General features: G+C 45.7%; 1 protein-coding gene across 2 annotated transcripts in view; it reads right to left on the bottom strand.

The window, feature by feature from the left end:
- LOC135396546 (myotubularin-related protein 14-like) overlaps positions 1-24,376 on the bottom strand; it is a 226,801-nt gene that overhangs the window by 112,896 nt on the left and 89,529 nt on the right. For both annotated transcript variants that reach the window (XM_064627585.1, XM_064627586.1), the window contains exon 11: positions 5,508-5,571. In XM_064627585.1, coding sequence (XP_064483655.1) covers positions 5,508-5,571 — 64 coding nt within the window. The remainder of the gene's footprint in view (positions 1-5,507; positions 5,572-24,376) is intronic.

Below are 24,376 nucleotides of genomic sequence, written 5' to 3'. Positions count from 1 at the left end.
CCCTATCCTCCGTGAGCATTAAAGTGAGAACGTGGTGTGCATATCTGCTCTCATGAGGAAAGGCACATGGCTCAACTTGATGTTGCCCAGGCTCGATGGATTTTGTACTGGTGCAATATCTCTCTCTGAAGTACAGTGCCTTCAAAAATTTTGCAGTTGGCAGCTTGGAGTTGGCAGACAGTTGCGTATCGCCACCCAAACACGCGTCGACAAGTTACCCATGGACGAGACGCCTTCTAATAGACAACGCAGTTCCGATAGTGAGAATGATGAGGACTACGACACTGGATGACGAGCAATGAACGAAGTCGTCTATCACAAAAGGTGTGGAGCCTCACAGGGTATCGGCGGTTATTTTGTCGTTAGAAAAGCTTTAGACGCAAATGTAGCTCTAAATAGAGCTCTGTCAATGTATGTAGAGGTATATAAAATGCTTTTGCGCTCTCAACAAACGTGTATGTTGAACAGTGTTCTACTGTTCACACTTCTCACTGTTCTACTTCACTTATGCTACCCCAGCTAGCTCGCTGTACGATAAGTAGTAATTAGTATCTAATTAGTAACTAATTTTTGCAAAATTTGCGAGTGCTCTTTTCTTTTTCTGAACCAATGACAGAAGAATACGAGAAGGAAATGCAAGAATGTGTAGAACATGTTCGTTGGGACTGAACATGGCCAGAACACAACAGGGACAAGGATGACAAACAGGCATCCTGCGATTCCAGTTGCTTGTAAGCCTGGATCATCCAGCCAGTTGTACGAGGGGTGTTCAAGTCAAAAAGGGACTTTCTGTCTCCTCAGTGTACAAAATGGCTCGCGCTACTTCTTTTTCGGCATTTTCACACGCGACAGGCCTCCGCGTTCACCACGTGGTGGTCCAAAGTTTGTGCAAACAGAAGACACGTGCTGGACAAGATGGCGACAACGAGGTGAGCGCGCACATTAAACAGCGAATTGTCATGATGTTTCTCGTGAATGAAAGCGTAAAGTCATCTGAAATTCATAGAAGACTTCAGGCTCAGTATGGCCACGATACACTTAGCCGCAGCAAAGCGTTTGAGTGGTGCAAACGGATCCGAGACGGCCGTACATCAGTACAGAACGATCCCGGCCGGGCGGCTCAGAGCCCAGTGTCAGAGTTCCTGAGAACACCCAACTTGTGGAGCGCCTGATCCTCAAGGACTGACGGATAACATGTCTCGAACTGTCTCGAAAGACGGACCTTTCTGTGGGAACGTTGAACACTACCATTCATGAACACCTCCAGTTTCGGAAAGTTAGTGCCCGTTGGGTCCCGAGGCAGCCCTCCGTGTTTGATCGGCAGAGAAGACTGGAAATCTCCCAAGAGTTAAGGTACCGTTTCGACACTGAAGGACAGCCATTCCTTGATCGGATCATCACGTGCGATGAAACATGGGTGCACCATTTCACTCCTGAGTCTAAATGCACATCAAAACAGTGGAAGTCTCTGCGCTCGCCAGCTCCCAAGAAGTTCCGAAGCACCCCGTCTGCGGGTAAGGTCATGGCCACGGTTTTCTGGGACAGGGCTGGCGTTGTTCATGTTGATTTTCTGCCCAGTGGTACCACCATCAATAGTGCATATTACTGCCATGTTCTCAGGGATGTGCATAAGGCGCTGAAGCAAAAGCGGACGGGCCTCATCACCAAAGGAGTCCTCCTCCCCCAGGACAATGCACGCCCGCATACTGTGCATCTCACGACACACACCTTACAGGAACTTGGCTGGGAGGTGCTGCCACATCCCCTTTACAGTCCAGACCTCGCCCCCAGCGATTTCCATCTCTTCGGGCCACTGAAGGCATTCCTTGGGGACCGCCACTTCAGATGCGACGACGAGGTCGAGAATGCGGTCCGATCATGGCTGCTACGCGCCGGTAAGGATTTCTACGCTGCTGGCATCCAAGCCCTTGTGAAATGCTGGGACAAGTGCATTAGTGCAGCTGGAGATTACATTGAAAAATAAAACTAATTTCTCGCCTGTAAGTTCATTTTACTTTTGCGAAAAATGAAAAGTCCCGGTTTGACTTGAACACCCCTCGTAAAAGTTGCCGAAGCACTATCGAGTGGCGATGCGGACACAAGAATGATGGGAGACAAGTCAATTTGGCAATGACCCAGATGCCACGTGAGTAAAGACATCATGATTGCATCCCTCGGAGTCAGAAGGGCTAAAAAGGAAGACTAATGGAACAGGTTGCTGCCCAGTTGTGACATCTTCTGTTAACTTCTTCCTGGAAGTTCAAGTTGGAGGGCCCCTATGGCTCCTGGTGCAGGGTTGACGCACTGTGGTACCACAAATTTAAGGTTTCCCGTGAATTATTGCTTGATCCTGACTCCTCATTGAGTTGCTAATTTAACCACTTACACAGCATTTAATTCATTGAACTCCAAAATTCGCCAAGTAAGCATCATATTCACCCACAACCCTTTACGTGTGCAGACGTAGGTATATTTTTGATCTGAACACACCCTGTGCTTTCTTTACTACAATGGTAATAGGTAAAAAAAAATTTCAAGGCACGCAAATTGTCACTTTTTTATGTTTCCTCCCCACTGCTGTTTCAGATAGCTGTGGCATTTTAGCTTTGCTGTTGTTAGCAGCAGCAGCAGCATGGAAAGGAAACTGAAAGGTCACTGCTTTAATCCGCTGTTTCTTGCATTAGCTTGACAAAGAACTAGGTGTGACTGACAATTGACATGCCTTGAAACGACAGTTTTCAAGGCATGTTTCAGTTTCAAGCTTTTGAGTTTTTTTTCTTTTTTGCTATTACCATTTATGCCCACCGAGGTGCCAACTGTGAAGACGATGAGGATGAAGAAGCGAGAGCTCGGGCTGGTAACGTGATAAGTGAACAAGAAGGACTCGCAAGCCCGCGGTTCACCATCGTCTTTGTCCTGTTGGTGATGTTGGTCTTGGTTTGCCAGAAAATTCTGGACCCTTTGCTCTTTGTGTGGGTTGGTTTGAGAAGAAAAGGCAATAAACACTTGTCATGTTGCTATTCTTGTCTGGCTTCTCTTCACTTAGCTTACTGGCAAAGGGCTTGGAACCCTTGGGTGGGATGAGATTCCCACACATTGTAGTAGGGAATGTACTTTGTAATGATATACAGTAATTCCGGCACGTGCTTTCTCTTTCTGGCAAGAAAAGTTACGTTGAAATTTCAGAATTCAATTCAGATAAATTAATTTCTCGTGATTGAAAAGTGATCCTAGTGCTCATAAGTTCATGTCGAATTTAGCAGAATGCAGAGTAGACAAAGGTTAGGAAACACACAAGACAACACATGAGCAGACAGACAACACGTGTCTTTCCTAACTTTCTGTCTTCGTCTACTCTGATGCGGAAAATTCGACAACTCCACATAACCAACGTGAACATGACATGACCAGCTCCACCACTTCATCCCTGTTGCTCATAAGTAGGGTTCCGGGTTTTCGGAGTTCATTTTATGCATATTTGGAGGATTTTTTTAGAGTTTATTGTGTTCCGAGGATTCAGAGTTTTTCGTATTTTATTTATCATATCTCTGTAAAAGGGGCAACAAACAGGTATACACGGTACACATTTTTAGATGCATTGTGATTTTTGTGATATATTGCAGATGATGAACGTTTTCCAAAAACTGTTGTCGCAAAAACGTAAATAATGGCTCCAAACCGACGGAACAATCACTGAACCCTTTCATGCTCATGCGCCGCTGTGCGATGCCCTGGTGACAATAGCCACATGTCATTTTGACGTCTCGCACCATCACCCATTCAAAATGTGGGACGCTTATACATTGATTTTGTTGTAATATCAGGAAGTGAGGTCGATCCTGAACACCTTTCCACTTTAATATTCCCAAGGTAGCCATATCAAATGGTACCAAAATCCTGCAATGTTCCATTTCACGTGCACACAATGTTTTCCGTGCTGTACTGCTCAGCGAGGTCACCACAATGTTCCCGCAACCGGTTCCTTCGCGAGCTGCAGCTTGTCTCAGCGGGACCTGTCATTGGCTAGGACAGCAAAATCATCCCCACCTCCTGCATCTGGATGCAGTGTTGCTATACGTTGAAATGCGGTGATGTGGCCACATTCCAAGGATGAAGGAGGGACTCACGTGGATTATACTCTTTGAATGGCATGGTTTCGTGGTAATCACACTCACTAGAAGTAAATTAATTTCATATTTGGATATCGTGAGACACGTTCTTTCATGGAGCATAATAATTGGAGAATGTTCGTTGAGCTGTTTAGTGCCCTTTTAACATCGAAGTTCTGAGAAAAAGCTACAGCGGTGAAATGACAGATTCACAAAAAAGAATGAGACGCTACCTCTCCAAAACGCTCACTGTCCTTGGCAGTTGCAGAGAATGACATCTGTGCATCTGGTGCCGTAAACACCTTGGAATCCTGGTATCCCTCTATATAATCGTTAGTCAGCTTTCATTTGCGTCCAACCATGCTGTCAGTGTTGTAACGTAATAATTCGGGGCTTTACGTCGTGAGACAACCATGATCATGAGCGATGCCACAGTGGTCGGGTCTGTGGATTAAGTGTTGCAACATCAAGCTGCCCTTTCATGAAGACAATTTATGTGTCATCTGTGTTTCCTTGTCTACTTCGAGGAGATAGCATAATTCACAAAAAAAGAAAAACGCTAGGCGGTGGTCGTTTTCCAAGCAGACCGGGAAATAGTTGAAATGGTCTCAAAATGCCTTCCTGTCGAATAGTGTCACTAAATAAGGTACCCTATTCAGTGACTCCAATATTGAATTACCTCTAGGCAAGGATGGAGATCACCGCATTCCACGGATGCTTCGCAAAAGACATCTGCACGGTGCTCTGGTTTAACAGAGTCACCCTTCCTTGTCGCAGGGGTTGGTAACGCAAGATACGAGGTAGCCTCGACACCAAAGGAAACGATCCAACCAGTCATCAAGGCATGGCTTTTCTTGCTCAGTTCTCGACTACTGGTACTCACACAAATGTCGATTTTTTTTTATAAATCTGAATTGCTTAAAATTTCACCGGCATAGATTTTTCTCTTTTTTTTATAAATCCTCAAACCCGGAACCCTACTTATAATGTTAACGTTGCCTTTGGTTTGAGGGAAAACACAGGACGAGAAGAGCACACGACAGATGCCCCAAACCAGCAATGAAGCTTTAATATAGAATGCCAATGTTTGACATTGTGCATTCCAGCTTCATTGCTGGTTTGTGAGCTTGTCGTGTGTTCTTTCTGTCCTGTGTTTTCCCTCAAACCAAAGGCAATGTTAACATCAAGTCAACACCAGCTAGCTTGCCTACTCCGTTATGTTCACCTACTCATAAGTCGTGGCAGAACCTCGCCGAAGGTAAACACCACTGTCCCCATAATTTCCAGACAAGTGGATTTTTAAATACACATATACTTTTGTCACACGTTGGGTGAAACACCATGTATGTACCAGCTGATGCCAAAATATTGTACAGTTGAAAGCAGGATGCTACTTACCTTCAAGGAGATACTTAAGCAGTAACCTGAGGTAGTTTTGTGTTAGCGTGACTATGTCCCACGTCTGCAAAGGAACCATTAATAAAGCACCAATTAACTTTTGTAGGCACACATTCATTGTTGATCAGCTCACTGAATGGTTCCATGCACACTTAAACTGCATTAAAAAAGTAAAAGACTGCTCCTTACAGGCGCTGCACCGCTGTACCCCAAAACTAGAACACTTGCATCTACTTCCACAAGGTTACAACCCCACTGTCTGCAATCACTAGTGCCATGCAGAAATAAAACAGAAATGCCTGCACAATCCTGGGCTTACTCATTTTAGATGCCATTTTTTGCTGTGCCTATTCATTATTCATTTCAGAACCCCAACAAACAATATAGCATTTTTTTTCCTTGTGCTTCTATAGGATGTGCCTCTGCTTACTGCAGCCTTCACCAGCTTCTCTATTACTTACCTGTAGCAAGGGGTGATCCAAAAGAAAACATAGCAGAAAAAGACAGCTCCTAACTAGAACAGGCGATTGACAACGAACTAATTATAACTATGATGATTGGGGAGTAGAATAGGCCATTGAAATTGATTTGCCTGCACGATAATAATGGTTGTAAAGAATCCAATGCATTACGACTGAAGCAGGTTACGAGGTTTGAGCGTATCACAATATAGTTGATAAAATTTCTGGTGCATCCACATAAGAGTTGAGTTTGATGAAGATGAAGATGATGATGATGATGATTATTATTATTATTTGAGAGTTATTACTAAACTTCTCATACAGTATATGACAAAAACGATGACACAGGCATTTGCCGCACATGGCTTTAAATATATGTTTCAGATCATAAGTCAACAGTGACATTATTTTCAGAATTTACCGAGTGAAGCAGACTAGCGATGACAAAGCAGGTATACTATGAGTGACAAACCACACAAAACTGCTTTCTCACTCTTTAGATTTTTTTATACAAAAGCTATGAGAGCAGCATAGGTAATGTTTTTGCAGGTGGGTCATACAGCCATTCGGACAACCTCACGAAGAGGGTATGTAACTGCTGCATAGATAATTACCTAAAACTCATCAATTCGCTCAAAAGAAAAGGGGGCTAGCTTTTTTTCCTGCCAGTAAAAATTTCCTGAAATTTTATACCTCCAGTTCAGACTCATCATTGCCAACACTTTCTTGAGTCACTGTGTGTTTGAGTACTACTATAATGTCCACTGCCTGAAAACCATCTTCAAATAGCATTTATTAACTGCAAAACCAAGCATCATATCCGATGTTACTGCACCGTGGTGCTACCACACAGCCATTAGTCAGGGGAATTAGAGTCAGCATTGCAGCCAGTTGGAGGTTTTAAGTACATAAAAGCTGCTGTAGAAAATGGCTAAACTAATGAAAGATGAAACTCACTGAAAAGGTTAGCCAGCTGTAGGACTCGAACCCACATCTTCTGGATTGCCGGTCCAAGGCTCTACCAATTAAGCTAAGCTAACACGCCTTCCCAGTGACTTCCAGGGTGCGTCATCTGAAGGGACAAACCAGCCACTATCTCTCACTCATCCTCCTTTCACTCTTACATTTTTGCACACTCATACACGCATTCATACGACGGGATCGACGCAGGCGGCAACTGATGAACATGAAACAACTGATGTTCCGAGGCTGGAACAACATAGAAGGGACAAATACATACAAGGCCTCAATTTGCCTAAGAAATTAACGATGAAAGACGAAAGTCACTGAAAAGGTTAGCCAGCTGTAGGACTCGAACCCACCTCTTGTGGCTTTCATCTTTCATCGTTAATTTCTTAGGCAAATTGAGGCTTGTATGTATTTGTCCCTTCTATGTTGTTCCAGCCTCAGAACATCAGTTGTTTCATGTTTCATGGCTAAACTAACATTTTCAGTGTCTATGCCATTAAATTTTTCAATGGACTGACTAAAAGTTATTACCAGTAGGTATAGTTGCATGACAGATGTCGACACTATCAAGTTGTCAAGAACAGGGGGTGTACAGTTGGTGTATATTCCATAGAGTGTTGAACAACGGCATAGTCAGGCCTCCAAGGTAGGGAGGGCTCAGTACGGGCTCCTCGGGGCAAGGCCCTCCCGACCATGCCACCCAATATGGTGTCAGAAGTTTTAAGAAGCCTACTCTCAAAGTATCGTTAACTGACAGTGCTTGAGGGCAAAATGGCAAAGACTTGTCCAGAGGCGGGCGCACAGCCAGTGCAATGGCTAAGCCTAACTCTACAACAGCTGGAATCGTTCAACTTTTCAAATCCTGCAAGCTGGCCCTCGTGGAAGACTCGCTTCGAGGATTATGCTGCCGCATCCGGACTAGAACAAAGCTCTCAAGAAGTCTGAATACGTACGCTACCCTACTGCATGGGCCCAGAAGCTCGACCTCTCCTTGACACTTTTTTACTGCACGCAGAATTGTTGGCGTCATATGACGCTGTGGTTAAAGGCCTCTCCAAGCACTTTGTGCACCCTGGTAACGAACTCTATGAGTTGTCACGCTTCCACAAGCATGTACAGCTACTTGGTGAAAGTGTGGACATGTTTTATACTGAACTCTGTGACTCAAATGCTGCAACTACTCTTCAGCGACAGTGGGAGAGCAGTTGGTTTGAGATAGGTTTGGTGGCGGCAGCTTACGAGATGCAAGGCTGTCAGACCTGTTGTGCCACAAAACAAAGCTCACTCTCAAAGAAGCTCAAACGCAAGCTAGGCAATCAGAGGACACGGATAAGGAACGGGCGTCTGTGCATTCTAACTCTGGTGGTGCCAGCATGGTCAACACTGATGCCACAAAAGTTAAGAAGAATCCTTCCTGACGGCGTCATGACGCCAAAGCAGCTTGTGCAATGGAGGTGAGGTCTCCGCGCTACCACGCCGCTTCGACTGCCCAGCCCTCAACTGTGTTTATAATTCCTGCAGGAAAAAGGGGCATTTTGCTGAAGTTTGCCATCCTAAGAATTTGAAGAACACCGAAGTCGATGTTATTCAACTCCATGCTCTGGGGGTACCAGCTAAAGCGAAGTTTGTGGACGTAACAGTTGACAGCTATAGGCGAGCTGTGCTACAGCTTTGGAACCATTTATAGTCAAACCCGCATATATCAAACTCGAAGAGGATCGCAAAATGGTTCGATACAGTCATGTCTTGCTTATTGGTCTTGGTCAGTTGGACAGGATAAAGTGGGAACGAAGAAAATTTGAATTTACGATCTCCGCAGTGCAAATAAGCGTTTTCATTTCTTTGTTTACAGGGCTTCTGACAGCAGTGGGAGAGGGGGGGTGCTTCAGATTTACCCTGCCTTGGGCGAAAACTTGCCTCGCTAAGGCTCTGCCTGGCGCTTCCTCGTCAATGTTTTTGCCCCGTTCACCCACGTGATCTCTCCTCCTCTGCCCTCCTTCGCTCTTTCCTCTGTATACCCGTGCTATACTTTTACATGTAATTTCAAGGGGATGCTTTTATTGTTCGATATACGCAATAATTCGAAATATGCGGGTTCGACTGTATTTGTTTCTCAGAAAGCCACACGGGAAGGATAGGAGCGAAAGTTCACTTACGCCTAGAAATTTACAATGTGCAGCACATTTTATTTCATGATGAGGTGAGTACAAACTTTTAAATGCGTGTTGCAGCCAAGTGAAAAGTGGGTACCAACGAAGAGGACTGTCGTATGCACTGCATCATGCATTTCGTCGGTAACAAGACATGCGAATTTGCCAACAGCCCTTTTTATATTTCCATGGCCTTTCCTGATGCATACCGCCAAGTACATCACGACGTGGACGCGGCTGACAACAGACATCAAATATCAGATTCGTTTCAAAACGTATGGTGGCTATATATTTCTACATCATTGTGAGCTCTGGCTTCCTGAAGCATGTGCAAAAAGGCGATGTTATTTTCAGTGACAGGGATCTCCGTTGATACGTGCAGACATGGAGTCAATTGTCATCCGCCATCAATGAACGCCGTGTTAGTCATGCCACCCTTCTTAGTAGGGCACCTCATTTAGTGAAGATAACATGGACCCGGCATACAATATATCACAAGTAATAATACGTATATAAATAAAAATACGTGAATACACGAACATATATGTAATACTCGAATTCTAGTCACACTTGTGCCCTAGATGGGCGACATATTCCACATGTGTTCCGTGACGATGAATTTGGTTAGACCTGTGTTAAAGCAATATTTTTGTTTAGTCTTTTAGTGTAGGGAATAGGAGTTGTTAGTATGGCAAATGCCCAATATGCAGAACACTGCATGATATGGATTGCCATTTTATGCACTGCCAGTCTCAGCTAGTAGTGTGTAGGCTATTGCTCAGCACCCCAGGTGCTCGAAATTATCCGCAGTCCTATACCGGGCTGCACGTGCAGCATGTAGCTAGCCGTACTGCAGACCCTCGTTACGTGTAAATTTCCCAATTATTATTTAGTGTGTTAACACATACAAGCCAAAGAAAATTCAGCATAGAAGATTTCAGCCATACCTAAGAGCAAACTCAACACATTCGCCTCGTCACTCTATAGCATGACTCTGTGCACTTTCCACGAGGGGCACTGTAGCACAATACCTAGTAGCGCCTTTAGCCAAGCGCAGGTCGCCTATACAGCTAAATTGAAAGAGGATTCAGGAGCTGTTCCGATTAACTTCCCCAGAGTCCTAGCTGAGCTCAACGAGGTTAAAGCCCTCTTGACTGGGGCCAGGGGCCAATCTTTGCGTGTAAAGGGCTCGTACTTGTAACATCTGCAGTGGCAAGGAAAAACAAGCTCTCAACGATTGTATGTCACCCAGTCCCTATCAGTACCTCCCCTGGGTCTTCCTCAATCCAAGCCCTGGAAGTTGCCATGTTCCTCTGTACTGTGGGCAGTAGTCCTGAGGCAACACTTCACGCTGAGTTCTTCCGTGGCCTTGGTACACTACGAGATGAGTATGCTATTCACCTAAAGCAAGATGTCATGCCATTCTCACTCAGTGCACCCCATCGGATTCCTGTCCCGCTGCCAGATGTCGTTCGACAAGAATTTGATAAGTTGGAGAACGATGGTATCATTTGTCGTATCAACAAACCAACTCCCTGGTGTGCAGGACTGGTGCTGGTCCCAAAACAGAATGGACAGTATTGCCTTAGTGTTGATCTGACAAATTTGAACAAGGTAGTTCTCAGGGAACACACCACATCCTGCCAACCGTTGAACAAGTTCTGGGTCTCCTTGGCGAGGGAGCTGTCTTTTCTAAACAGCACTGCAGAAGCAGCTCTCTAGTATCGGAAGTGGACCAGTATTGCACTGCTGAGAGGAGACCATCGTTCCATTCTGGAATGCCTCGTGACACCCCTGGCTTCCCACCAATGGACAACTGACAAGGTCCCCCACCTATGCTGAGCAGAGTTGATCCAACGTTCGCTTTTCGCATGACACGAAACACCTCTCGTCAAGATGCTAAGTTAATTCATCCAATGCGACTCGATGTAGCTTTTACAGCTCAGTGGCATTACCGCTTGAGACAAGTTGACTCTCCCAGATGCTGTCGTTGCGGTGCTGTAGAGGATCTGGAGCACATTCTTCTTCATTGCCCACACTACCAACCATCCCGAACCACACTCTCCGGGTCTCTTAGTCAACTGGACTCTCGCCCTCTCATCCTTTCAAAATTGCTTGCCGAATCCAGTGCACCAACGCTTTGCGCTCAAAGCTCTTGTAACCTTCCAGGACACAATCGGACTTCGATCCTTATTAGGAAGGGGCTCATTATCGCATTCCCCACATCACCACCCGCAATGGGGTAGAGTATCGCCTCTGGCGATGAAACTCCCCATTCATCATCATAAAAAAAAGCTGTTATTGTTAATCCTGATGCTACAAAATTTTATCCTAAATTTTCGGGCTATCTTTTCATTACTCTGTTCACTACACTGTGATAGTGTGGGACTGCCTGCATGATTCGTGACCCGTTTTGACTATTTCATGGTTTACAGCCATAAATTGACTTTTGTGACTATGACTGCTCTATGCACTACTATGGGATGGTATGGGACTACCTGCATGATTTATGACCTGACCTGTTATGACTATGTCCTTGTTTACATTGACTTTTTATGACTATGGGTACTACTTGCATTACAATGGGATAATTTAAGATACTTGTATGGTTTATGACCTGTTATGACTATTTTCTGATTTGAAGCTAAAAACTGATTTTTATGAATACAACTATCTTTCACGCTACAAAGGGCTACCTACATAGTCTATGACCTGTTGTGACAATTCCCTGGTTTACAGCTACGAATCGTCTTTTTGTGAGTACAACAACTCTGTGTACTACTATGCGATAGTATGAATTACCTGCACGACTTATCAAAAGATGAGTGCTGGTGCAGGTATACCCACGGATACACGCCGGTACCCGCGCAAGTTTGTTCTTCGCAGGTACACATTTTTGTATCATCGCAGGTTGCGGGTAAACCCACACTGCTTCCACGGAGTGCACAAGTATATATGCAATACCCACAGGCGCAAACCCAGACCGCCAGCTTTTGGTGCACGACTCAATTCATTGCGAACATTGGCCCAAAATACTTTCCAAGATGTTCCATATCCAGAACTTCCGTCGTGTGTGAGATGATGACAGCTTTGTCATTTACTGGTACCACATTCTATGCTTACTCTTTGAGAGAGAGCGAGAGAGGGGGGGGGGGGGGGGGGGGGCGAGAGTGCAGCTGATTAAGAGACCTGTAGAGTGCAGTTCGGGAAGGTTGGTAGTGTCTGCAAAGAATAATGAGGAAGGTATCGCCCGTGGCGATCAAACTCCCCACGCATCATCTCAAAATATAGTTGTTGTTGTCACTCTTTGACTATGTTTGCCACATGGGGCTGATTTTAGCTCTTTCGACACCACGACTGGTACGCTTCGCATTAGTAAGCTGGCAGCCATGTCAGGAGTCACCACAGATACAGTGCCCCTGACACGTTAGAAAAATAGTTCGCTAATGGCCAGTATCCCCAGCATCAATAAATCATTTTGTGCTGTGACGATCATGTAGTATAATTGAACCTGCGTATGCATTGGGCTGCGGGTACGCGCTGGGATGCGCAGGTGCGGATGCCGGTTGCACCAATGACATTGTTGCGGGTGTGGATGCGAGTCGTGCTCCCGCGGTTGCAGTGCAGTTGCGGGTACAAATGTTCAGACCCGCACTCATCTCTACTTATGACATGTTATGACTGTTTCATGTTTGCAGCTTCAAATGAACTTTTTATAAATATGACCACTTCTTGCACTCCAAATGGATGATATAAGACTACCTGATTTATGACCTGTTATAGCAATTTCCTGGTTTATGGCTACAAATGGCCTTCTTATAATTACAACTGCTTCTTGTATGGGATAGTATAAGGCTACCCTCATGGTTTATGACCTGCTGACAGCTAGAACAACACAACGTAAACATAACGATAATGCTTGCTATGTGAGAATTGAAGATCGGGGCCGACGTCATTTTAACATAGAAGGCCTGGATGCACAGAGTTAAATGAAGTGATAAATGGTAGGGGAACATGAAGAGCATTATAAAGAAATTATGACTATGATGTGATACTGTGATGTGCCTGTTACTGCTGACGAACTTACATTTGGAAAGAGGTTTGAAAAAGAAAGGGGCTTTTTCAATGAATGTCATATTTGAATTCTTCTTGTTCCCAGGCAACTTGGAGCCTGTGTTGTGTTTTTCTGTTTGTATGTTCCAGCTTCAGAGTAATTACTTTCCAGGGAGTTTGCAGTAGTTCCAGCTAGTCCCATACTATCCCATAGTAGTGCATGTAGTAGTCATAGTCATAAAAAGTCAATTCATAGGTGCAAACAAGGAAAATGGTCATAACAGGTCGTAAATCATGCAGGTAATCCCATACCACCCCATTGTAGTGCATAGAGTAGTCCTCGTCATAACAAGTCAGTTTATAGCAGTAAAGGAAACAGTCAAAACAGGCCATAAATAATGCAGGTAGTCCCATACCATCCCATAGTAGTGCATAGAGCAGTAACAAAAAGTCAATTTATGGCTGTAACAATGAAATAATCAAAACAGGTAATGAATCATGCAGTTAGACGCATACCATCCCACAGTAGTGCATAAAGTAGGCATAGTCGTAAAAAGTCGATTTATAGCCATAAACAAGGAAATAGTCATATGAGGTCATAAATCGTGCAGGTAGTCCCATACTATCAGATAGTAGTGTATTGAGCAGTGACAGTCACAAAAAAGTCAATTTATACCCTTAAACGTGGAAATACTCACAACAAGTCATAAATCATTCAGGTAGTCCCATACCCTCCCATAGTAGTGTACTGAGCAGTGATAGTCAGAAAAAGTCAATTTATAGCCTTAAATGGGGAAATAGTCAAAACAGGTAATAATTCATGCAGGTAGTCCCATACCCTCGCATAGCAGTGCACAAAGTAGGCATAGTCACAAAAAGCAATTTATGGCTCTAAACAAGGAAATAGTCAAAACAGGTCATAAAGCATGCGGGTAGACCCAACCATCTCATGTAGTGCACAGAGTAAGAACAGTCACAAAAAGTCAATTTATAGCTGTAAACAAGGAAATAATCATACGGGGTCATAAATCGTGCAGGTAGTCCAATACTATCAAATAGTAGTGTGTTAAGCAGTGATAGTCACGAAAAATGTCAATTTATAGCTGTAAACGAGGAAATAGTCAAAACAGGTCAAATCATGCAGGTAGTCTCATACTATCGCATTGTGGTGAACAGAGTAATGAAAAGATAACCCGAGAATTTAGGATTAAATTCCACGGCATAAGAATTAAAAGTGGTGGCATAAGGATTAAATTCTGCGAAACAAGAATTAAAGGTGGTGGCAGGATGATTAAATCCCCCGGTATAAGGGTTAAATGGCAGTATAAATTCCACTGTATTAAAAACAACTGCAAAACCTGTAGTTGGAGCAGCATGAACAGGAGGCAGGATTCGCAAAGATTGAGGAACTCCTAATGTCGGACCGTTGCTTGGCCAAGTATCATCCGTCCTATACCACGACCGTTTCAGCTGGTGCCAGATCCTTTGGGCTCAGAGCAGACCTCCCTCAGACACAACAGTAAGGAGAACTCAGTCCGGTAGCCTTTTCATCAAGGTAGATGACTACCACAGAACAGAGGTATAGCCAGACGGAGAAAGAGGCCTGGGCCACAGCATGGGCAATCCAGCGGTTTGATGAGTTCATCAGAGGTGTCTCTTTGAAACTGATCATCTTCCTCTTGTGTTGCTGTTTGGGAAGATGGAACTAGATGTCTTACCTCCTATGGTGCAACGACTTATTCCACATACTATATGTTCCAGGAAAGCTGTTGGCTACAGCTGATACGTTGTCTTGCACCCCTCTCGTGGAGCATCCAGTGAACACTGTTGAACTTTTTGCTACTGAAATGGTGACTTTCGCTCATGAACTGTTGCCTGTGAATATCCAGGACGTAAGGAGAGCACAGTGTAGTGACGGAGAGTGTAGCACACTTGTTTATTTTTGCCAGCAAGGCTGGCCAAAGAAGCCAAGCGTGACACCTCACGTGGCAAAGTACTTTCCTGTGAAAGATGAACTTTCAGTCTGTGATAGACTACTTCTTAAAGGTACACACCGTCAAATGGTTGTCACTTAGGCCGGCAGTTTTAATGCCTCTTCATGAGGACCATCAGGGCATTAATCGCACTAAAGGTCTTGGTTGTGAGTCTGTGTGGTGGTCAGGTTTGACAGCTGAGATTACATCTCTCGTTACCAGTGAAAAGTGCGCCTCTACTCGAGTGAACCCAGCATAACCACTTATCTCTACAGTAAAACGTTGTTAATTAGGATCACACGGGATCGACGAAAATGTCAAAATTATCCAAATGTTGAATTATCGAACAGGCAACAAAACACGAGGTGAACTTTCCGTTATCAACGTACCTTTATAGTGAAAAGGATTGAGAGCGCGTAGTTTGCTTTGTACCGGAGATCCGAGCTTTTAAAACAACTGCTTCGGCACCACCGGGAGCACTGCAGCATATGTCCTCCAACCCAGCAAGGACTTCCACCATTAATCCGCGGATAAGTCCACGGATTAACAGAATTGTGCGGATAAGTCTGCGGCATTCTTTAAACCGCACAAACGAGACTTCCGATGCTTTGAAGGCTTTCATGACCAATGTTGCCGCAATGTTCTTAGCTTGGGTGGTCCACTCAGCTGTAGCTGCCCATCACACGAGTTCGTAATTCAACGAAGAACAGAGTCTTCCCATTGTCATTCATTGTCAGCCATGTCAAAACAGCATGCAGGTAGCACAATGACTGACTGATACACATGGTTTAAAACGAGATTCAGCGTCAAGATGGCGCCTGATGTCACCAACGTCACGGGGCTGACGGCAACGGCGATGCGTCCGCCGCACTTTGCCGTTTTTTTTACTGTTTTGACATCTGCTGTTTGCTCCGGTGCATTTCCATCGAGCCGTGATTGTTCGAATTATCCGGTGCGCACGTGACTGGTGCTGAATTAACAAGCGTTAGTTCCCATGGACTTGTGCAGACATTTGCTGGGACCGCGCAGGTCGTGAAAATTACCGAATTCCTAATTAACGGACGCCGAATTATCGAGGTTTTACTGTACTGCCCTCATGGGACACCCATTTGAAGTTCTGGGCCTGGGCCTATTCCACCTCAATGGGCAAACATTCATTATGGTGGTGGATTTCTATTCTCAGGGGTGGAAGTGGTGTCAGGACTTTTGGAGCTACAATTGGAGCAGCAAAAATCTGCTTCTGGAGCAGATATGGAGCAGGAAAAATTACATTTTGGAGCACATATTCCGGAATTTGGAGCAGAAACGTCTGGTACGCAGATTGGTTCCTTGAAGATTGGAGATCCACACATTGTCATATGTACTGCCAGATATACCATGGATCATGAGAAGCTAACCATTTTCTTAATGTAAACATAAAAAAATCAGTGTACAAAATTTTATAGACTAGCTAGCATAACTAGTTAAAACGTACACACTCGTGAAAACTAACACATATTTTGCTGACTAGTCTGCATGACTATTTAAAACGTACACACACAGTGGTGAAAACTAGTACATATTTTTTGGACCAGCTGGCTTGATTAGTTGACACCTGGTGAAAACTAGTACAGAATGAAACTTTCAGCACTGCCTGAATGCAGTCACAATACACAACCAGACGAACGTTGTACTTTCAGTGTTGCTTGAGGAGTGCCATGTGCAGTGCTTACATTGGTACAGTTATCCATAGTTTGATGTTCCTCGTGCAGCGCTGAGAGTATAACGTTCGTCTGATCCCCTCCTTTTCTTGTTCCGCGGGTTACTCTCAATCTCTTGAATGTGCTGGAGAAACTCTGGAAATTTTGCGTTTGTGTCCTCCAGTAGAACGCTTGTGCTCTCTACCTTCACCATGCCCTTTGACTTGCCACCTTGGCTAACCAGTGACTGGACATTGAATGGACATTTTGGGCAGCCTCAGAAGTCGGCGTTCTCTGTTCTGTTTCTTCTCGTTACAGGCGCTCTTTGTATGGTTTGTAGTAGTTTGGGAAACAACATACAAAAGTTTCTTCCTTCCGCACTGAATTGGGGAAACATGGTCGGGAAAATCTCCGTTGCGACGTCTCCCCATGTGTAAGCAGCGGAGTTCGCAATCACCTAAAGTACGAAAATAGTGTCTGCTTTTAACGTACTTTCCTGTACGTTAGCTCTGGCCTCAAAAGGGTTCAGGTCCTTGCTTCGGCACTTGAAGAACGCCACTCTCGGTGTCTGTGCTTCTTTGCTTTGTCCGCGTGTTTCTTTGATGCTGCATGACGCATGAAGGCCGAACCACCAGCGTGCACGATATGGCCACGCTGCATAAAGTGCAGTAAGCATCGGTTTATTTTCCACTAGGTTGGCAGCACACACAACGAAGTGAGGTCACCATTTTAGTCTATTTTGAAGATGTCATCGCTGAATTTCGTGTTTCTTTCTGAAATGTACATGGGCCCTCGTCCCGTGATTCTGACAAAAAACAAGAAGAAGAAGAAAAAAAAAAAAAAGTAAGCAGTGACTTTTGCCTATCTTTACTTCTGCTCACTGTTGCACAGTGTGCCAGCACCAATTAAAAGACGACAAAGGCAACAAGAACTGCAAAAGGGGAAAGTGCCGCTGCCATGCACCCCATCAGAGATAAGCCTAACGAGCCTGACCGGCGGCCTAACCTACCTGGAAAACAACCAAACTGTCTCGGATTGGCTGACTTTGGATTTTGTTGGATATGAAGAGAGCTTTGTCGACGGGTTGATCGTGGGGCGGATATGGATATGGACGCTCGTGGCTCCCTTTTGGCAGTGTTACCAGAGTGGTACGGACCTCGGGGGTAGTTTGGCGCAGCTTTCATGTTGCAGCTCAAGTTGACGCGTGAAAAGCAGCGGGGCGCAGAATGGCGCAAATGGCAATGCACTTCCACCACTGTATTTTGGGTGACGAGAGGTTGCAACACTGAAACAATCAATGGCTCAAGTTTTTATTGAAGTACTTAAAAGTCTATTTGCCTGTCACGGTATTCCGCTGGGTGTAGTGAAATAAACACTTATGTTTTTGTTGTGGGCGAGCTTGGCGGGTCACTCTTTGTCAGGCCCTCTCAACCGCGCCACTCATTCTCGTGATGTTGAATGATAGGTTGGGGTGTTGATGTGATTTGATGGGCTGAACCATGATTGAATTTCTAGCAACTTGGCAACTTATGACCCCAACTGCAGTGAACAAGCTCAGGAAAACCCTGAAAGTGAGGTGATCACCACTAAAACATTTCCACGGTGATGCAACATCATTCTGGCGTCGGGCATGGTTAAGGCCCCTGGGTCATTCCAGCTCAAACGTCCCAATCGCGTGGCTCGAACATCGTAGATTTTCGTGAAAAACGTATGTGTCCTTCTCTGCAGTTTTGGCTTCAAAGCGGAAGTTCGAAGCCCCCTAGAGGAGATTCCGTGCGGATCCCGAAATAAATATTTCACACATACAGTAAACCCTCGTTAACTCGAACTCGCTTATCTCGAAATATCGGTTATCTCGAATATCTTTTGCGTCCCGATCCATGTCCCAATGCTTCCTATATATTTGGGCCCTTTTAAGTCGAAGCTTTTTTTTGCCCGAGTACGGATATCTCAAAATCCCATCACCGGTAGGTCTGCGTACCTACGGCTGATAACTTGCATTCTTCGGTCCCCCAGGCTAGGTCAAGGTCAAAGCCTTTCAGTCCTAGTGACTCACGCATCACGCGCCGCTAGCTGTGGCAGGCAGACAGCACTCCCCTTTCCACCCAACGTCACTCCTCCTCCTCCTCTGCATTCGTCCGAGCATCTCTCGTTTTGTTCTTTGCGGCGCCATGATGGCTGAACAACGCACATGGAAGTCCCTGACTTTGGAGCGGAAGGTGGCACTTATCAAAGGCCTGGTAGCAAGTTCATCAAGCCAGTAGCATGAACTGTTTCATTCATGCGGGTTTCTGGTCTTCCACCGCCGTACCGGAGCCAGCAGACCACTTCAGTGGCTGTGATGAATTGTGCAACGACGTGATGCGCCTCCCATGTTTTGGGGAGAGTGACTTAGGACTTCAACAACGAGGACTATGCGCTTTACGACGGTGATGTTCCAGTAGCGGTGAACTGAGTGATACAGAAATCGTCGAGAGGGGCCGCAGTAGTGACGTGCCGGGAGGAGCATCTCATGCGTTGCATTGAAGTGCTTGAAGATGCTTTCTTGTTCACAGACGCAAATGCCAAGCAGATTGCTATTACGGAGTTATTCAGTCTCAGATGATGTTGAAAAATAAATGGCTTCGGAATTGTTTACGAGCCCTATTACTGTAGGAACGCTTTTTTTTCTTTTACGTTTCATAACATAGCGCATTGTGGTAATATCGTGGCAACGTAACTTTCGCTGTTCGCTTAACTCGAAACCCCGCTTATCTCGAAATTTTTTCCGGTTTTTACGACTTCGAGTTATCAGGGGTTTACTGTAATGTATGTACGTCAATGAGAAGGACATATATTTTTTTCACAAAAATCGGCAATGGTCGAGCCACACCGTTGGGACGTTTGAGCTGGAATGACCCCCCTGGTTCCGCGATTTTCCACGGAAAGGAGTCAGTTGCTGCTTCAAGCGGGAAGCACTATTTCACTTCAGCATTACATGATACCTTGTGATCTAGCTCCTCTGACAGCGAACACTGTTGTCAGGTACAATCATTTTATACCTGCTGAAAGATATTTTAGCATCTGCAAAGTTTATAGGACTTCACAAATACTTGATCAAAATAGACGAGCAAAATCCCCAATTCCGTTCCGAAACTCAATTATCGTATTTACTCGCATAAATTGCGCACCTTTCTTCCTAAAAATCGGAAAATTTAGAGGTGCGCAAATTGCGCGGGAACGTTCGCTACGATATTTAAACGACGCAAAATTTCAAAATTTTAGTATGCGGGTCATATAGGCTCTCGGTAGGGCCGGTACTGACGTTATCACCGCATTGCGTGAGCGCAAAAGAAGCACCCAAGTACCACGCAATGGTCGGGAGGCAAAACGGAGGCCCACTACCGCTCATATACTGGTGAAATACGTCGAATCGCTGCTGCTAGACGTCACTAGTCTGCACTTGGGAACCGAAACCACGCGATGTTCGCAAACTTGTCAAGTTGTGCTGTAAGGTTTGAGGAAAGGAATGCTGGGTTCAGCGTTTTGTTCCGCGTTTTTGTAGTTCGAGTGACAGTATCGTCCATCGCGTCAGCGGACCTTCACTCGAAAGTGCGCGCAAATCAAGGGAAATCACCGCAATATATCTTCGGTAGCACTGACGGCGTTGCGAAAGGTAATCGCCACGGTCGCTGAGACGCGCGTGCAAGATATCCACGCGTGAAAATGCGGGTGCGCATATTACGCGATTTTTTTGCTTTGTTGTCATTTTTAGTGCTAAACTAATGTGATGCGCACATTAACCGATGGCGCAAAATGCGCGAGAAAATATGTCAAAGGGTCCGTTTACCTTGGAGCAGTTGGGAGCGTGCGCAGCACGCGCTCCTAAAGCGCCAACCGCATGAGGCGTTTCTCCAGCGTTTATAGAGCGTCCTGCCGCGGCGTTTGGCGAGCGTCAAGCCAAGGCGTCGTGGAACAATAGGCACGCAACGCTCCCCGCGCAAGTGGCCAATCAGGGATTAACCTCAGGATAGGTGCATCCGGCCACGCCAATTCAGGATCAGTGTTGCCTAGCCCCTTTGAGAACAGGGTGGGCACAAGGCCTCAGGCAGAATAGAGGGGAGGGAAATAGATGGGAAGGGGGAGGAGGGCAGGAGGAACAAAGGGAGTGGAGGGGAGGGGAAAGAGAGAGAGAGCGGAGAGGGGCATAGGATTGTGGAATGCTTTGCTGTTGGTCCGCTAGGGGATCCGGAGCACAGTTTCGGTTTCGGTTCTCGGAGGTGCTGGTTCCTCGCTTCTTGGGGTCGGCTGTTGGGTTTCGGTTTCGCGTTGATCTGTTGTCGATGTGGACGCAAGTTCGGTCCGCTGAGGTTGCGAGTCGGTGATGTCTCCCTCCTGGTCGCTGCCGTGAGAATCATAGCCCTTGGGGTCGTAAGAAGGGGAGGCACGATGACGTTCTGCTTTCGCCTTGGCTGTAGCTCTCTCCCACGCCAGGAGGTGTCGCTTAGTGGCTGCCAGCGACTTCTCGTCAGCGTCCGGGCTGAAGCCGAGGATGGTCTCCACATCTGTTGGGAGCGCGGCTCTTGTTTTTGTAAGGGCCGTACAGTTGAAGAGAACGTGGTGCAGGCCTTCTTCATGTCCGAGGTCGCACAAGGTGCACAGTGGGCTTTCTGTGCCGAAAAGTTCGTTTAGCCGGTTGCGGGTTAGCAGTGATCCAGTCCGCGCTTGAAACATAAGTCCGCTGGTCTTGTCTCCTCGATAGAATTTTTCAGGGACAAGACTGTCCTTATGCTGGCTGTAGAGGGCAAGGATTTTCTTTTTAGATGTGGCTGTAGTCCACCTCTCACGCTCGGTTGAGTTCATCTCTTTTTTGATGATCTTGTGCCATTCATGTTCTGATTTAGCTGAATTTCTCTTTGTGTCCTTGCTGTTTACTCGATCTATTTGGTGGAGTCTTTTAATCCAGTTTGTGCAGGTCCCTGAGAATCGGATGTGTCGAAATAGACGACAGATGTATCTGTTGTCTGGTCCGTGGATCAGTCTGCCGAGGTAGCGAGTCTTGGACCGTGCTTCACGGAAACTGTATGTTGACCACCCAAGTTCCCCTTCGATTGCGAGGTTGGCCGAGGCGAAGGATCCCTGTAGAAGCCATCTTCCATCTTCCCTTTGTTCTCGGTCTAGCTGGTCTGTCATAGTTCTGCTACGGCAAATTGCTTCATTTGCATAAGTCGCTGTTGGGACTGTGGTTGTTTTCCAATGCAGTCTCCCAATTCCGTACGGATGATAAGAATGCCTTGCTAGGTGCCAGGTATGCCCTTTCTTCATGTTTAGTTTTTTTTATTAAGTTTGCTTGGTGTCTTTCGAGGTAATTTGTCTCCTTTTCTAGCAGCACACCCAGGTAGGTGTATAGCGAGGTGTATGCGACTTCATTTCGTTGGAGGAAGAATGGGGGGAGCGTGGAATTGTCTCAGAATTTCATTATATTTGTTTTTTCTTGACTAAAGCGCATGCCTTCAGCCTCCGCGACACGTGTGCAAATGTCGAGACTTGCTTGTAGGTTCGCTGGGTCATCCGCAATCAGGACGATATCGTCTGCGAAGGCGAGGCAAGATATCACCGTTTCTTCAATGTCCCCATTGATTTTTTGCGTTTTAAAAGTGATTCCTTTCTTCTCATTTTCTAGTTGTAAGAGTAGGTCGTTAATAAAAATGTTAAATAGGGCTGGGGAAAGGGGGCAGCCTTGCCTTAGGCCAATCTTCTGTTGGACCTTATGGGACTTATGCGAGTCGATTGTGTATATGCTAGAAATTCCGTTATATAAATTTAGGATAAGTCTTGCCAGTTCTTTCGATACATTGGCTGATGACATCTTCTGTCCCATGAGGTCGTGTGGTACTGCGTCGTAGGCCTTCTCCAGGTCAAGGAATGCCAGGTACAGGTCTTTGTGACGTGCTTGATATGTCTCGATGATCTGCGTGATGACGAATATGTTGTCACTTCCTCTTCGGTTCTTTCTGAAGCCGTTTTGGGCCTCAGAAAGCTTCAGCTCGCATTCCTTTTGTAGTCTGGTCGAGAGAATTGAAGCGAACAGCTTGTAGACGTTGCTTTGAATGGCAATGGGGCAGTATGAATTGAGGTCGTCTTTGGGTTTGTTTTTCCCCTTGTGGATGAGTTTCACATCAGCTTCTTTCCAGGTCAGGGGTATCTTCCCGTTGCAGATAACTCCATTAAAGCATTTGCGCAATGTTTCCAAGGCTTTGGGTTTGAGGGCCTTCAAGAATTCGTTTGGAATGTCATCCGGTCCCACTGCCTTTCCCGGTGCCAGACGCTTAACGGCGTTTGTGACTTCGGCATCTGTTATCGCCATGTGGGGGTCACTACGTGTCTGTTCGGGTAGTTTAGGTCCGTCGTTGTCTTCTCCTTTTTCGTCTTCACTTCTCTTTCGCTTTGCTAGCAGGCTCTGTTGTTGTTCTTTGTAGTACAGTGTCATGTATTCCGTGATCTGGTCTGGTGTCGTAAAGCTCCTGTTATTCTCATCTCTCAACTTCGTGAGTACGTCCGGGTCGTCTTGCCTGTCAATGCCGGCTAGGTACTTCCAGAGTGCCGCTCCCGTTCTTCTCCCGCTTTCGGTTATCGTTGTCTCTACATAATTGTGGAAACTCTGGATCTTTTACGACACCATCGCTCTTACTTTTAATTTCTGTTATAAAAAACACGAAGCATATAAAAATGCTTCTTCAGCTTCCGCGTGGTTTGTGTTTGTCTTCAATGCGTGCCTTCGTGTCCGGTTGAGTTCCCGTCGGACCTTGATCTCTGCCTTCACTTCTTTGTCAAACCAAGGTTGGTTTCTTGTCTTCCTCCTCTTCCCAGTCTTTGCCGATGTCCTCTCAATGGTCCGCTTCGCCGCGCCCTCGATTAGTTTCAGGAGGTTGTCGTAGTTACCATCAGTCATTTCCGAGAGGTCCTGTTCCAATGTGTCGGCGAAATTCTGGAGGGCATTTTGACTTCTTGTCTTCCATTTTTGTTGTTTCACGCTATGCTGCTTTGTAATGGGTGTCTTGGGCGTTGAGGTTGAACGATTTTTTGCGGATATCGTTGTCTTGAGCTGATTATGATCACTCCCACAGTCGAAAACGTCATCCTCGTCGATCGAGAGTTTTATAGTTGTTTCAGCGGACTGGCAGGCCGGGTTGGCGAGGACGTAACCGATCGTCGAAGACTGGGCTCCTCTGGACCACGTTTTTTTGTTCGCAGCAGTCTGGTTCCAGGTTTAGTATCGCCAGCTGGAATTTCTCTGTCAGAATTCTCAGTTCTGACGCCGATTCATGGCCATCCAGTTCGATCATGTGGCAATTGAAGTCACCCATCAGTATTAAGGGGTTGCTTGGTAGGTTAAGCACTCTGTCTTGTTCGAGGCAGCCGTATATGGGTTTATTCCACGTATTGGCGCCGTTTCCTGTAGCCATGTATGTTACGCCCAGGATGAAAGTTTCCCCGTCGGTCGTCTCGAATATTGCCCACATATGTTCTAAGCATGACTTGGACCTTACAGCCCTCACTTGCGGGTGTCTATACATAAAACCTACGCCACCTCCCTTCTTTTCT

This window comes from Ornithodoros turicata, chromosome 6, assembly GCF_037126465.1.
Source record: "Ornithodoros turicata isolate Travis chromosome 6, ASM3712646v1, whole genome shotgun sequence".
Lineage (NCBI taxonomy): Eukaryota > Metazoa > Arthropoda > Arachnida > Ixodida > Argasidae > Ornithodoros > Ornithodoros turicata.
The sequence above is the reverse complement of the archived record's forward strand: the minus strand, read 5'-3'. Positions and strand labels throughout refer to the sequence as shown.